Below are 16838 nucleotides of genomic sequence, written 5' to 3' on the forward strand. Positions count from 1 at the left end.
GCAATACCAACCACTACCGCAAAAGCAGAAAGTTTCGGCGGTAAAAACTAGCTATAACACGGTGCAATCGTCTGGGGGACGCTGCATGGCGTGTTCGGCAAATCATTTTCTATTTCAATGCGGAAAATTCCAACGGATGTCCTTAACGGAGCGTGATGCTTTCGTTCGTACTCACACTCTCTGTCGTAATTGCTTTAGACTGGGTCACCAGGCAAAGGATTGCCAGGCTAAATATTCTTGTCGAATATGCAAGGCACGTCACCACACGATGGTATGCTTTAAGCAGGAAAGGGATAGTAGACCTAGGCCGCCACCTGCTAGCGGTGAAAACTCCGGTGCGACCTCAACTTATCATCTACCGACGTCATCAAATTCATCACAGGTTGACAACCTGGCGGCTACCAACATATCGGTATCGAATTCCGCTATGCAGCTCACATCGCAAGTCTTATTGGCCACTGCTGTGGTTCTCGTCGAGGATGATGAGGGAAATCAAATACCAGCTCGCGCGCTTCTCGACTCGGGCTCTGAAAGCAATTTCATTTCGGAGCATTTAAGTCAACGATTAAAGGTGGATCGGCAAAAGGTACATATTTCAGTCCTTGGTATAGGACAGGCATCTGCAAGGGTTAAACAACGGGTTCAAGCTACAATACGCTCTAGAGTATCAAGGTTTTCACGGGAATTGAACTTTCTGGTTTTACCCAAGGTGACAGTTCATTTACCGACAACTTCAATTAATACGAAAGGATGGACCATACCAAACGACATCCAGTTGGCTGACCCTTCATTCTCGGTGTCTATGGGAGTAGACATAGTACTTGGTATCGAAGCATTTTTTGATTTCTTCGTGTTTGGTCGGAAGCTCACTTTGGGAGAGCAGATGCCATCGCTTAACGAGTCGGTATTCGGATGGGTGGTCTGCGGCGGATTATCATTTCATAAGCAATCACCTCATATCAGCTGTCATATGACCGAGGACAGGTTGGATGAATTGGTTGCTAGATTTTGGGCATGCGAAGAGGTCGATATCAAAAAATCTTATTCACCGGAGGAAGAGCGGTGTGAGAACCTGTTTACGCAAACCGTACAACGGGGACCTGATGGACGATACACTGTTGCATTACCTATGGCTGAGGGGGCCATATCGCGGTTGGGCGAGTCGAAAAACATTGCACTACGACGTCTCCACGCAACGGAAAGAAGGTTGGCAAGGAACTCAGGCTTGCTTGACCAGTATAAGGCGTTCATGAGCGAATATCTAGATTTGGGGCATATGCGCTTGGTTGAGGAAGACCAACGAGCAGTAGTAGGCCGATGCTACTTACCGCATCATCCGGTTGTTAAGGAGGCCAGTACGACCACAAAGGTGCGCGTTGTCTTCGACGTGTCTTGTAAGACATCAACGGGAATTTCGCTGAACGACGTGTTGTTGACGGGACCGGTGATCCAGGAGGAGTTACGGTCAATTATATTACGCTGTAGGACCAAGCAAATTATGCTGGTAGCCGACGTTGAAAAAATGTTTCGGCAGATTGTGATCGACCCAAACGATAGGCCGCTACAGTGTATTCTTTGGCGCTCGTCGCCTACTGAGGAGGTGGCGACCTACGAACTAAATACAGTGACGTACGGTACTAAACCCGCTCCGTTTCTTGCGACACGCGTCTTGCAGCAGCTGGCATTAGATGAAGGGGAACATTTTGCTTTGGCAGCAAGGGCCATCACCGAAGACACATATATGGATGATGTCATCACAGGATCTAACGACAGTGCAGAAGCTCTACAGCTGAGATTGCAACTGGATGAAATTATGAATAGTGGTGGATTTCGATTGCGCAAGTGGGCATCGAACTGCGCAGAGGTGTTACGAGGTATTCCGAGCGAGAATCTGGCGATTGATGTCGGTGGAATTAATTTAGATCCAGATCCAGCCATAAAAACGCTGGGATTAACCTGGATGCCAAACACAGACGTTTTTAAGTTTCAGTTCAACATTCCACCACTGGAAACGTACGAAACGCTTAGTAAACGTCGCATACTCTCTATCATAGCTACGCTCTTTGATCCATTGGGCCTCATCGGAGCTGTTATTACGACGGCTAAAATTTTTATGCAACTACTGTGGACACTGCAATCCGAGGATGGAAGCAGATTAGACTGGGACAAACCATTACCTCAAACGGTGGGTGAGAATTGGCGGAACTTTTACTCTCAATTACCTTTGCTGAATGGGATTCGCATCAAACGTTGCATTATTCTTCCGGAAGCTGTGGCGGTGGAAATTCACTGCTTCTGCGATGCCTCGGAGAAGGCATATGGGGGCCTTGTATATATTCGGAGTCTGGACTTTAATGGCAACGTGTCTGTTCAATTACTAACATCAAGGTCTAAGGTTGCACCGTTAAAATGTCAAACAATACCGAGGTTAGAGCTCTGTGGGGCAGAGCTGGTCGCTAAGCTGTACACTAAAGTTAAGCAGTCAGTGAAAATGGAGGTACCAACATTCTTTTGGACCGATTCGACATGTGTGCTGCGCTGGATCCAAGCAATTCCCTCAACATGGAGTACGTTTATTGCAAACAGGGTGGCTAAAATTCAAACACTTACGACGGTCAACACATGGAGGCACGTTCCCGGATCTCAAAATCCAGCAGATTTGATCTCGAGAGGTGTAAACCCACAGGATTTTTGGTGGCACGGACCATCATGGCTAACTGAAAACCGTGATCGTTGGCCAAAAACCGCGACTGATGGAGTTGGTTGTGAAGGGGAGGAGGAAAGACGACACAGAACAGCTACCGCTACATCTTCTCAGGCGGCAGAATTTACTGATTGGTATCTCGGCAAATTTTCTTCATTTCCAAAACTAATAAGATCTACGGCAATCTTACTGCGAGTTATAAAATTGCTTCGCAAAAATGGGGAAAAACGATTATCTGATTTTCTTACTACAAAAGAGCTGCAGGAGTCAGAGCAATTACTTATTAGGCGAGTTCAAAGGGAATCTTTTCCTAAGGAATGGGACGCGCTTTCGAAAAACGAAACAGTCTCAAGGCAGTCTCCACTGCGTTGGTTTAATCCCAAAATTTCTCAAGACGATCTCATGAGAGTTGGTGGCCGACTACAGAACGCTCAGGAATCTTTGGATAGAAAACATCCTATGGTGTTACCAGCACGCCATCATCTAACGAAATTAATTTTTCTGCACTACCATGAACGAATGCTGCACGCAGGACCCCAATTGCTTCTGAGTGTAGTGAGACTACGCTTTTGGCCATTACGAGGAAGGGATGCAGCTAGGCGAACTGTTCATAAGTGTCAGCGGTGTTTTCGAGCAAGGCCAACCACAGTACAACAATTCATGGGGGATCTTCCAGCAGCACGAGTAAATGTGACTCGCCCGTTTTCACAAACTGGTGTTGATTATTTTGGCCCAGTGTACTTACGTTTAATCCCGAGACGCCCAGCAGTGAAGGCTTACGTTTCTATTTTTGTGTGCTTCTGCACAAAGGCAGTTCACATGGAGCTGGTGTCGGATTTATCGACGGAGAGGTTTTTGCAAGCCCTACGCCGGTTTGTATCACGAAGGGGATTATGCTCGGATTTGTATTCCGATATTGGCACAAATTTTGTCGGGGCGAAAAATAAACTCCAAGAGCTGATGCAGCTGTTGAGGAGCAGAGATCATCACGACAAGGTATCACACTACTGTGCGGAAGAGGGAATTCAATGGCATTTCAGCCCCCCAAGTGGGCCGCACTTCGGTGGGCTATGGGAGGCTGCGGTTCGTTCAGCCAAGCATCACATCCTGAGAGTCCTTGGTGAGAATCCAGCCACACTGGAGGATATGAGCACGTTGCTCGTTCAAGTTGAAGGATGTCTAAACTCCCGACCAATCACGTCTATCTCTGAAGATCCAGGTGATTTACAGCCGCTAACACCAGGACACTTTCTGGTTGGCTCCTCACTTCGAGCACTTCCGGATTACAATTACCAGGATATCCCTACAAACCGTCTGAAACAGTGGCAACTAGTACAGAAAAATCTCCAATGCTTTTGGACAAGATGGAGAACGGAATATTTATCCCAACTGCAGGCGAGAGCTAAACGTTGGCGTCCACCCGTTACTGTTGAAGTTGGTAGACTAGTAGTCGTCAAGGACGACAATTCACCCCCTCTACGTTGGAAGATGGGCAGGATTCAAGAGGTTCATCCAGGACAAGATGGTACTGTACGCGTAGTTACATTGAGAACCGCAGCAGGCACTCTAACACGGCCTGTGGAAAAAATATGCATCTTGCCAACAGCAGAGTTCGCCGAAAACGACGAAGGGACTGATCGAGCGAACCGAGTCTCTTAACCATCCATCCCATCCCAGTCGAGGAGGAGCCTTTTCTTATTTATTTTCAGAAATCCAGTTATTTCTGGGTGGGTGAGGATGTTGGATATCAACAGAACCCACCCCACGCTTCATCACTGGCTACTATCCGAAAGCAAGCAGTCCACTAAATTTCTACTATCCGAAAGCAAGCAGTACACGGTTCCGGCAGCTGCAGCAGATAAACATATCCGATTAATATCATCGTCATCATCGTATTGGCATCGACCGAAGCCACTGTGGATAAGTGGTGGTGAGCCGTTATCAGCGCAGGTCTATCGGTGGCGTATCGATCAATCGATAACTACTGATAGCAGCCAAGAGAGCCGTGGAGATCCTCTCAGGATAAAAAATCATCGCATTCTTCATTTACCCGCCAGTGACCTACATTGGGATCAGTACCACTGGCAGTTTCATTTCGATTACCGATCAAAGCGGTCGCCAGGAGTCCGCAGGAAAATTTATACTTACAAGCTAATTTATACCTAAAGCTAATTAAAATCCTACAAGCTAATTAAAATACCTAAGTTTAATAAATAATAGTTAAAATTTCTTAATAATTAAAATACATTACTATATCAAGTCAATTACTTAAATAAACGGCGTTTTTTGCGTTAATAGTGGTATTAGTTACAAGTGGCGTACATAATTTATTATTCACCGCGGCACAGCGGCTATCGATCCGAACAGAATCGGATCAGACACTACCGTCGGTCGTGGCGTCGACCATCCATTGGCAGGAACCGCCAAATTATTGATACAGTCCACTTTCCATCTTTCGGTCTCACTGCGTGTTGGTCAGGACCTGGGACCAACAATGCGTCTTGAGAAGCACTTTACTTATTTACTTTTACTTTAGTGGAAACGGTCCATTATCGATCCTGCGCCGAACGAATTATGGTCCTCCAGTACCGTCGGTCCTTGGCTGCCGTTCTCCAATCCCCACGAACACCACCTGAACGTGCATCGTCTTCGACAGCACACACCCACCGGGTGCGGGGTCTGCCTCGGAGTCTACGACCTCTTCCTGGTTCTCTGCTGCAAGTAGTTTTGGCTACTCTTTCGTCGGGCATTCTGGCCACGTGTTCAGCCCACCGCAGCCTGCCACATTGCACTACCTTTACTATATCAGCATTCAGCATATTTGTATACTTGGTACAGCTCGTGATTCATGCGTCTGCGCCACACTCCATTTTCCATTTTGTCACCAAGTATAGATTGCAGAATTTTACGCTCAAAAACCCCAATCACTCGCCGATCAGCTTCCTTTAGCGTCCATGATTCGTTTCCGTAAAGGGCCACCGGGAGGAGTAGTGTTCTATAGAGCTCCAGTTTTGTGCGAATTTGCAAACAACGGGACTTCAGCTGGCTACGTAATCCGTGGAAAGCCCGATTCGCGGCTGCAACTCGTCGTTTCACTTCGCGGCTTACATCGTTGTCACATGTCACGAGTGTACCAAGGTATATAAATTCCTCCACTACTTCATATCGTTCCCCATCTAACTCCACCTCGGCACGAACACCACTTGGGCTCCCACGTTCCTTACCAGCAACCATGTACTTCGTTTTGGCGGTGTTAATGGTAAGTCCCAATCTCGCATGAAGGCCTCTTCCACTGTTCTACGGTTGATTCCGATGATATCGACGTCATCCGCAAAACCAAGAAGCATGTGAGATTTCGTGATGATAGTTCCATTCTTTTCCATGTTTGCCCTTCGTAATGCACCTTCCAAGGCAATGTTGAATATCAGGTTAGAGAGTGCATCCCCTTGCTTCAGTCCATCCAACGTGTCACAAAAGCAGCTGAGGTCTCACCCGCTATTTTAACACATGATTTGGATCCGTCCAGCGTCGCACGAATCAGCGTAATTAATTTTGTCGGAAAACCATGTTCTAGCATTATCTGCCACAGCTCATTTCGTTTAACTGAATCGTACGCCGCTTTAAAGTCCACAAACAGATGGTGTATCTGCAAGTTGTACTCCCGGAACTTGCCTGGTAACTGACGCTGGATAAACATCTGATCCGTTGTGGAGTGACCCTCACGAAAACCAGCTTGGTACTCGCCGACGAAGGACTCCGCTAACGGTCTCAGTCTGCAGAACAGGATACGGGAATGCACCTTGTAGGCAGAATTGAGCAATGTAATTGCTCGATAGTTTTTACACTCCAGTCGATGTCCTCTTTTGAGGAGCACTTTACTAAACAATAAACAAAATGCTTACAGTGCAGTGCAACCAATCGCTCGTTAATCTAGTAGTCCATGGGCAAATGTCAAAAATGTGTATAAAAAGCAGTGTTGTTTTCACTCTGATTTGCTAAGAATGAACCGGTCAAGATCCCGAAAAGTAGTAGTAGTAGTTTAGTATTTTCAAAATAGCAAATCTGACTCGATTGTTTGATTTGACTGAAGAATTTTTATGCTTGAATTTTCACATCTTTTCGAAATAAATCTATTAATTGAGATGCAGTACGTTCCAACACGTCATTTAACGGCCATGGTTTCAGCCCATTAAATAGATCTTATCTCCCAATCACAACGCTAATGCCGCGCTAAACACCTAAACAAAGTTTGCCAATGGCTTCCTTTTTTGCATCACCCTAACAGACACGGTTGGAGTTCGAGTGCAACCGATTCGGGGCGCAGCTACCAGAGGCCGTATCATTTCAAGGTCGATCACCGTAACGAGGTCCGAGGATTTCCCAAAACTGAAAAGACCCGTGAAAAAAAAACACCCCCAACCATTCGTCCCCCTTCGGTGGGTGTAAGCGCAAATAAATAATTCATCCAACGTCCGTGCCAAACGAAGCTGTTTTTGGCGATTGCGGCACGTCGATCGCAGCACCGTGCGTCGATGCACCAGCATTACACTTTTTTCTTCAATACTATTTCTATAAGTTTTTTTTATTACAAGCACGATTACCCGGCTCGATAACCCTGAGATAGTTTTTGGGGGCCGCATTGCATCCACCACCGTATGGGTGGTGGTTCGGTTAGTGAGGGAAGACCAAAGCGGCGTTATTTTTATCACTAAAACCAGCTGGTAGTAAAGTGCAGGCGTGATAAAATGTTGATTGCTGCAAAATTGCAACTGTTCCCAATGAGTAGATGTAGAATTATCTGCTGAATTAGCATGTAGGTATCAGGTTTTCCCCTTTAATTCCTGTTTCAGTAACACACACATCAACATTTCCTCGGCGGTAATGAATTTTGTTAATTCCTTCCACGTCAATTGAATTTTATGATTAACTGTAATCATCTTTCATCTCATCAAGTGCGAACGGACAAAGGCTTCAAATTACACGGCAGCCATTTTGTTTGATTACAAATTTTCCGCCACCTTTTGGTTTAGCTTTGATTTTTTTTTCTTCGTTTCTTGAATTTTATTGACCCGGCTTCTTCGGTTACCGGCAAACAAACGTGAGATTCTGTGACGAGAAGTGAAGAAACGCATTCAGGGACAGATTTTTTTTTCTTCACGGTGTTAGGCCGAAAATGAGCCAAGAGCAAACGGTGAACAAAATCGGCAATGTGCAGTCTCTCTACAGTTTTCCAGCCAATAATAATCAACGAAGCGCGTACGTGGCAGGGTCAACCGAAATCTGTAAGTAAGTCCATCCACATGGTGCGACGCATTAACAGCGAGTCATCCTTCCGGAAAACCAACGGATTAGATAAAAAAATTAAGCGAAGGTTTATAAACAGACCGCATCAAACACTTGCTCGAAATACATTTTTTTGTATCAAAAGTTCCAGCACGTTTTAGGTTATTAAGTCGGCACTCATTGCATGGCACTTTAATCATTGAACGTACACATATTTGGGTAATGTATTATTTGGAGATACAAACATGACGTTACATAATTGTGACATATATTTACTTTGAAGTTTCTAATCACTGCACCATGCAACAATTACGTTAAAAATAAAATATATTCAAATGCCAAGTAATTTCTCAACCATAGGTCGAAAAAGAGTTTAATGAAACTTCGTCAGGAAGGTACTAACTGATTTGGTGGAATTGCAACTGCTATAGCATATATCCATATATGATTTTATTCTATCGTGCGATAAACTTTCCCTATTCAACATATAACATAACGAATTTGTTTATTATCCTGAATTCGTCTTGACTCCTACACAAAATGTTGGACAATATTTTAATTTAGACAGACCGTCCTGTGGACTGTAAATACTGTAAAGTTTATCCTACTATACGATAGGGGGCAGATACGTCGCATATATATCGATATATCGAATATCGAAGTCAGCAAGTAAGGCGGAACACGTAGGTATCGCAGCAACTTTAACTTGTATGCAAGCTTTATGGATGTTTCCCGCTTAGGCGCGTCCGGCAGAAATCGAACAAAAATCTGGCAGCGAAAAACTTTTTCTGCCAGATTTCTGGTCGCCGTCACCCGTGAAAACTAGCAGAAATGCAACATCCGATTCGGGCAGAAATATCGCCCGGTTTTTCAGGCCGGATTTTTGTTCGATTTCTGCCAGAGGTTTCGAATAAAAACCGGTTTTGTACCGATTCAGCTTTCCCTCCTTTTTCGGAGGGTAGCAGCAAGAAGCGTGCAATAAACCGGTTAACAATTAGATTGTACCTGCTTTATCATGTTCCATATTATTCTCTTACCTTTTGCCCGAAAGTGCAAAACTGATGAACCGCTTTTCTCCGGCTACGACGGCCAAAAAAGTCGTCTTTCGAACGGTCGTGAAAATAGTCGTTTTTTCGCTTTTCACAGATAAAATGTCAAATTGTATCATCATCGCTGTTTCGCCATGGGAATCAATCGAGCAAAGTAAACAAACCTAACAATAAGCGTTCTATCAGAAGCAATGTAACCAAATTTAGCACAAAATGAATCTGCATTTACAACGCTGGTTTGCCGACATTACATAATGAATGAAGCGTAGCTTATCCTTTATTATTACAAGAATTTTTAGACAGCTGCTAAATCGTTTACGACTAAGCAATAACGTTCGTATTCGAAAAAGCAATTTTTTCAACGTTTTTATATGATTAGCACGAAATCACGTAAAGTAAAAGGTTACGACCGTTACGACCAGTGTTGCCAGTTATAGCGATAAAACATTACGAACTGTTTACTTACTTATGTGTCCATCCATATCAGAGATCTCCACTGCTGACGGTTACCCGCCATGGCTTTTGCCCGTTGCCAGGACAGGTTCTCGTCTACAGCCCGGATATCGTTGGCTAAACTGCGTCATCATGACCCTCTGGGTCTGCCTCTTCTACGCTGTCCTTGTGGATTTCAGTCGACTGCAGACGTCATTCGCTCCTTTCCTTAAAGTATGTCCGATCCACTTCCACCTACGTTCACGAATTTCTGTTGCTATCGGCCGTTGATGACATCGACGATGGAGATCCTCGTTGGATATCCAGTTGTCAGGCCATCGGGCACGAATGATGTATGGCAGGGCCGCGTTGTGCCCGCTGAGACGCACCACGTTTCACAGGCATACAGCAGCACGGATTTAACGTTTGAATTTAAGATTCGGGTTTTCGTACATGGAGTGATCTGGTTTGAGTGCCAAATGTTTCGCAGCCCTACAAAGGCACCCCTGGCTTTTCTGATCCGTGCGGCTATATCAGTTTTAGTACCACCATCGGGCGTTATCTGGCTACCAAGATATTGAAAGGTGTCTACCTGCTCAACTTGTCCTGCTACTGTGAAGTTAATGGGATTGTCGGTGTTCACTACCATAGACTTAGTATTTGCTACATTGACTGTGAGACCTGCTGCCTGGGGGATCTGAATGAAATACAGTCTGTTCCTGGCGCTCTATTGCATTTCATACTCTTGATGGCTGCTCCAATTTCATCCAGCAAAGGCGCCTCCGAGTTGGCGTGATTAATTCGACGAACTGTAGATGTCATACGCTGCTGGTTTTATTGGTCTCTGACGTTTGAAACTCGGAAGAATTGTTCAAAATGTTCAGTCTATCGCTTGAGCTGTTCTGTACGGTCAGCCAGTAGCAGACCAGCTCTATCCTTTAGCGGCATCCTGGCACCACTAAGGCGACGAGAAATATCGTACAACAAACGGATATCACCATTGGCGGTGGCGGTTTCTCCTAGTTCAGCTAGGGAGTTAGTTCAGGCTCTCTTGTCCCGCCTACAAGCACGTTTAACAGTCCTCTCCAGTTCGTTCGGCGTATCGTTGACGGGCAGCTGTCGTAGCCGATCTGGTTCGCGATCGCTCAATACAGGCTTTCGCCTCTCTCCACTCGTCGATCTTCCTTCAAGTTTCGTCCGAAGTCCATTCCCTCCCGCTGTGCGCTTTGCCGAGGGTTTCATCACTGGTTGTGATGAAGGCGTTCTTGATGCCGGTCCATTGCTCTTTGACGGTTCCACCAGGTGGCAACTCCGAGGCTCGGGTTTCTAGTTGTTCGACAAAGGCCCTTTTCACATCAGGATTCTCCAATCGGCGGACGTCGTAGCGGCACCCAACTTTCTCCTCCCGTCGTTGGACACGTGCGACGCGCAAACGTATTCCAGCGATAACAAGATGGTGAGGATGCGATATCAGCGCTGCGTTTGTCGCGTACATCAAGAAAATTCCTCGCCATTTTGGGCTGATGCAGATGTGGTCGATATGGTTTTCTGTTCGGCCGTCGCGAGCGATCCACCAGTGACCATGTTGTTATTACCACAGAATTCTGTAAACAGGTCCTCGTTTTCGCCCATCTCTTCTAGGTCATGGCGTCCCATGATGTGTTCAAGGTCCGCGTTGTTTGAGCCAGTTTTCACGTTGAAGTCGCCCAAGTGGATTTGGATGCCTCCTCCGGGATTTTTTCAACCACGCTGTTCAGCTGGCTGTAAAAACTCTCTTTCTCTTTCAAGTCGGCAGCGTATGTTGACGCATAACACTGGATTGCTGTAAGGTTTCTTAGCCGTGTTCTGAATCTGCAACGATTATTCGCTCATTTATCGGTTCCCACTTCATCAGGGCCGAGTAGCATTTTCACCTCGCATATCAGAGTAGAGCAAGACTTGCCCGGATGATGTCTTGTGTTCGCCAATATCCTGTCAGTGGACCTCACTTAGTCCCAGGATTTCAAGCTTCAGGCGGCCAGCTTCCCTTGCAAGTGGAGCCTGCTTGCCCTGCTGGACAAGGGTCAGTATATTCCATGTTCCGACTCGTGTCCGGTTTTTTATGCTAAAGGTCGTTGCCAACAATCCTGATAGATTTCTTCTTTCATTTTCATTAACTTTTTGTTTTCCGGTACAGTAGGCTGTTAATCTATGGTCCTTATGCCGCTGACAGGGCTGCCACCTTAAGGTGGGCGGGAGCCACTGTGCCCCCTTCTCTGTTACTGTACGACAACCGACAACCGAGCCGGCACCACGTGGAGGTAAAGATAGAAGAAGCCTTGGGCTTAAACGTCTTTTCTAAGACTTGACCCTCTTCTTTATAGACAGACTTCACAGCCGGCTATTAGAGTACAGGACGGTCACGGGGCTAGTGCAACAATCCTTCTGGTTCTATCTAGCAGCACCGCCCAGCCGAGATTCGAACATACAGCGACTGGCTTACTAGACCAGCATCGTACCACGAAACCAACTAAGCGGTTGGAGGTAAGGATAGGAGTTGGTGGATAGAGGTTATGGAATGCACATGTTCACCCTTTTCCAGGTCAATATCAACAACCGCGAAGAAATTTACTTAGTTAGTTTACTTAGATTTTGCGATGTTTTAACCAAATGTTTAAGTGAAATTCAACCAAACGATGTAAACTTCAACTTTACCTAGTTTTTCGTCGTTTTTTATGTAGCGCCGGGTACTTCTGTGGTAGAGTGTGTGCTTTAATCATCGCTGTCCCAAGGGTGTAGGCTAGTTTGCAGGTTTTGGGAGGCTTCATTTTCGTTTTTTTTGCTCAGTATATACTCATTTGACTACAGCGGCCCAGAGGAACAGAATTCGTAATTCGTAAGAAAAGTAATGTAAAGGGTAATTGTAGAGTTAATTATTATCTACAATATTGTCGAAGAAAGTATAGTTTTATCTTTTGTATTTGCAGCGCTTTGCAGCTGCTAGTTGGTAGCCAAATGAGTACTCTTTTGCAACGAGGTAACAACCTCGCAGTTAAACCAATAGGCCGTTAGGTGATAAGATCGTCAAATGGAATTATGGCTGAATGACGATATGCCAAAAGACTTTATGCGATACATGGTGGCTTCGGTTTTGAATCACAGCATTCCGGTGGTATTCGCTTCTGCTTTGACGGTTTAAGGAGTCGTGTCAGAGTTTTCCACGGAATACTATAGTTTTGTCCACTTTGTCGTAATGTTGTTCATTTTAGCCTGGCAGGACGATGTATAATTTGAAAAATGGTTTCACAGTTCAGTAGGGTGCTCATCTTAAAGCTACCCCAACAATAGTAACCAAATGATCGAAGCCCAGTTTTTCAGAATTGTCATCATATTTCCGACGACAATCAAAGATTAATTTTTCAATCAATTTTTTTCGTTTCTTCTAACATAAATACCACATACTCATATCCTTGTTTTCGTTCGTATTGTATTCGTTCGAAAGTATCACCACTTTTTGTTCGAATCAATTCGAGTATTCGAATACCCCTTTCTTTGCTTCATTCAAATTTTCGTGTGAATGCAGAACGTGAATAACATAGCAAGAAACTGTATCGTCTCTAAAAATATCTGATGGCATCTCCGTCGATGGCACACAATCGGGTTGTTTGAAATATTAAAAAAGCACTATGTTCAAACAATTAATTTTGATCCAAGTTGTTGGTTAAGAATACAGAATAAAAAATTTGATTCGTCCACGACACTTTGTAGTCTGGGCGGGACAGTTATCTCAGCATTTTTTATTGCTGCTTCAAGTTTTAACTTAATTACCATTGGTTGATTGTAAAGCACAAAAAGAAATCTATGCGTTCATGTTGTCTCGTAGCGAAACTTTATCATTAGTGACAAATATTTAATATTTCACGATACCTTGTGTGCTGTGTGCGTTGAATGTTGATCTTTTTTCGATGTTCTTCTCTTTGTGTAAAAAAATCTGTGTTACAGTAAAAAATTGGCCACGTGTTAGACACTCTCATCTAGTCATAACATTAGACCAACTCACCATTTAATGTTATCCATAATGCCATCCTGTGTGAGCTAAATCACTATTTTTTGTTCTTTCTTTTTATTGTATCTAATTTCGTAACCTATGAATTGTTTCATATTTCTCTCCAGATTGTGACTGTTTATTGTTCGAATATTCCACATTCAAATCCACATATTCTTAGGTAAAAGTTGTTTTCAAAATGCAGACTATATTGTCCCTGCCAGCAGGTCTGAGATGCCATGATCATACTCGATGACTGCTGATTGTGAAATACTTTCCTGGATTAAAACTGTCTATCTCTAGGAGAGCGACGCCTTTCTGCTGTGCCAGTTTCTAGGGAATTTCGCACAATTATGCTCCTCTAGTATTCGGGAGGTTGCTTGAATAATTCAAAAACTGAAATTTATTCACGTAAACTTTGAATAGCTGTGACAATTCATAGACTCGTGAGAAAATGGTGCAATTATCCGCTCGAAATCTTTCTTTTTAGTAATGGTACGCATAAATCTCTCTAAAAGTTAAAAAACACCTTTTTCCTAGAAACTACCTAAACTATTCCCCTCTTCAAGTAGTTAATTTTCTGTACACATTTATTCTTCTCCTACACATCCTGGTTTCGAGCGTAGTTTCTGAAACGATTCTTTGCTCGCGCGATGTATTTCATGTTGCAAAATAACAGTCGTCCAGATTTCATCATGCCTGTCCGCGTTTTCGTTCGCTTGTTCACCGATTTGCTTACAACGAGAAAAAAATCTTTCCCTAATCGCTATCTACTACCTAGAACCCTTTCACACTCACTCTTAAACGTACGCACATTCAAGCTAACAAAATAACCGCCCACACAACAGCATTCACGCAAATTTTACATCTCCTAATTGTGTCGCGTTACTTCCGCTAATTAAACACTTTATAACTTTCCCACTAAACCGCCCCTTTGTTCGATCGTCTTCGCCCCTTACCACCCCCTGAATCGGCCAGATTCGAACCACGATCGAACGATGCTGCCAAAACCCAGGAAGGAAGTAAAGGACTTGCGAACACAGTGAGATATCATTTCATCGCTGACTGCGGCGAATTTTGCTGCTTTTCCTCCTGCTCCCTGTTTGGAGGTGGTAACGACCGCTGGCGCCGGGTTATTGGATTATCTTCCGCTCCCGAAGTAACCCATCGCCACCATTCAGCATAGCTGCTGAACCGTTCTCTTCCCGGTTGACATCGACGAATCCGTTCGTGCTGCCATTGCTGTACGAGTTAGCCGCCTTCGGGCCGACTCCGTTTAGGTAGTTTCCGTTGGCTGTCAGTTTGCGTACATGCTCATCGTGTTCGTCCAGGATGGGCTAGATATGCGAGCGGAAAGAAAAGTGGAAAATTAGTTTTGTTTTTTATCGGAAAAATACTTTATGTCAAGAGTTGAGTGAGAAACGATTGTACCTGGGTGGAGGGAAGGGAGACAATTACCAGCAGGTTACTAATTATTCGACCACCTGCTATGGATCGACGAGACGAGAAACTGCATAGAACGCGTGTTTCTAGGGTAAAATTATCCGCAGTTCGAGAAGCGTCTACCGGTTTGTCTTGGGTTGGCGGCGAAAATCTTCGAACTTGAATGCTGTCAGAGTACGACGCCGAGTTATGAATTAATGAAGCGGTTTAACTTGAAACGCTGCGCTAGTAGTAGCTACTGTGCTACAATAATAGACACAATCGTTAATTGTTTGTTCTAGATACTGGACGTCCTCGCCCCTTTCCACCCAACGCCCGGTTGTCGGTCACTTTTTTCCGGCCACTCACGGGTGTGAAATATTCACTTTTTATTACTCAATTGCGTTGATGTTTGTGTTGCGTGACATTCAGCAGAGTGTTGATAACAGTTCGTATTAGTTTTTTTTGAAGTTATGAAGGTTCTTGTGCGAACTTTTCTAAATCTTTGATTCTTTTTTTGGGGAGTCATAAAAGATATAAATATATTGCTTCCTCGTTTTTCAATTAATTATATTTCGTTTCGGTGTAAGTCTAGCAGTCTGCGTTAGGAATTCCACGTGAGCAATTGCTATCAGTGCTTTGATACTAATTCAATATATATTAAATTAAATGTCCAATTATATTTAATACAAATCGACTTGTTGTTATCCACCATAGCAGAAGCTCACTAGTTAAGCGCAAGTATCTTACAAACCACTCAAGCCAAGATGCATGGTGGTCATTAGTTTAATGAATCTACTTAGCTCATTATACATATCGGAGAGTTGTCGCGATCGATAGACTGCTCACAATTGACAACTAATCGCTGCACTTAATTTATTAGCAAACGTATATTTTCGCAACAAAACCTGCTTGACGTCAGTGACTATGCGTGAGTCCGTATAATCTCGTCTTTGAATTATGGCTCATTGATCGACCGTAATCGGAGACGGAGGATTTACGTTCGACACGCCATTCAAGTGAATTGACCCGCGTGTCCGTGATTTTGCGCGAGAATTCTAGCTAGAAGAAAGGGCCACGTGAGAAACGCTGGGTCATCATTACGCCAATCCGTTCTTATGGGGCAAAAAACCATACCAAAGTCCAAGAAGATACTTTTTTTGTAACCCGTAATGAAGATGCTGTACTCAACCATACACCAATACTCAATTGCAGATAAGTACTGGTAGAACAAACAAAAAATACAGATGAGCATGATTTAACAACTTTGGAGTTCTTCCTACGTCAAACAAACTCAATTATAGTTTTTCTTACGCGTACTGAATTGAAGATAACAAAAGTACTTTGGAAGAAACAAAGGGATGATTTCCTCATCGATTCTCAACTCGTGAAACATTAACGAAAATAATCGATTTTTTCTTAACTCACCATACAGGCGCCTGCTTGATTATTGTTGACCAGGTCCCCGTTCGATAGCTTCCCATTCTGGTAGGCTAGATGACCGTTGTGATGCTGCAAACTATTGATGCCATTGTGCGTGAGGGCATCATACTGCTTCTGCTGTAGCAGTTGCTGTTCGGCCGCCCGCTTGGCGTTGGCTATCCGCCGTTTGCTGTACGCCTGCTTATAGAAGTCCGAAAACAGGAACAGGAACATGACACCGTGCAGCCCGATCCACACCATGAAACCCTTCGGATAGTCGCACTCGGTGAACAGCAGCTGAAACTGGTGCGTGAAGATGGCCACGAATTGTACCTGAAACAAATTAATAGGAAGGATTATAAACGTATCCATGCAAATGTGATTAAGATTGTCCTTCTCCTATTACAATGACTCCGGCCAGCGCGGTATGACTTGCATAAGTGGACGACCTTACAAACAAACCGAGCACTCCGATAATTAGTGCTGACCTTCAAAAACTACT

General features: G+C 44.2%; 2 protein-coding genes across 2 annotated transcripts in view; one reads left to right on the forward strand and one right to left on the reverse strand.

Moving 5' to 3' along the window:
• The first annotated feature begins 268 nt into the window (after positions 1 to 268).
• On the forward strand, positions 269 to 4580 carry LOC128733284 (uncharacterized). The gene is made up of 2 exons (XM_053826919.1): positions 269 to 2567; positions 4459 to 4580. The coding sequence occupies exons 1-2, from the start codon at positions 269 to 271 to the stop codon at positions 4578 to 4580; spliced, it is 2421 nt and encodes an 806-aa protein (XP_053682894.1).
• Positions 4581 to 12912: 8332 nt separating this feature from the next.
• Positions 12913 to 16838, reverse strand: part of LOC128732812 (elongation of very long chain fatty acids protein 7) — a 46466-nt gene continuing 42540 nt past the window's right edge. Inside the window, exons 7-8 of the mRNA XM_053826210.1 lie at positions 16343 to 16669; positions 12913 to 14829 (exon numbers count right to left, since the gene is read on the reverse strand). Of these exons, the coding sequence (XP_053682185.1) occupies positions 14626 to 14829; positions 16343 to 16669 (531 nt within the window). The 3' untranslated portion in view covers positions 12913 to 14625. The remainder of the gene's footprint in view (positions 14830 to 16342; positions 16670 to 16838) is intronic.

This window comes from Sabethes cyaneus, chromosome 1 (assembly GCF_943734655.1).
Source record: "Sabethes cyaneus chromosome 1, idSabCyanKW18_F2, whole genome shotgun sequence".
Taxonomy (NCBI): Eukaryota; Metazoa; Arthropoda; class Insecta; order Diptera; family Culicidae; genus Sabethes; species Sabethes cyaneus.

Bases quoted from the DNA above. Each gene is read 5' to 3' on its own strand.
- LOC128733284 (XM_053826919.1), top strand. From the start codon at position 269: ATGGTATGCTTTAAGCAGGAAAGGGATAGTAGACCTAGGCCGCCACCT. The intron at 2,568-4,458 runs GTACGTTTATTG...GGATATCAACAG, and splicing joins AGCAATTCCCTCAACATGGA to AACCCACCCCACGCTTCATC.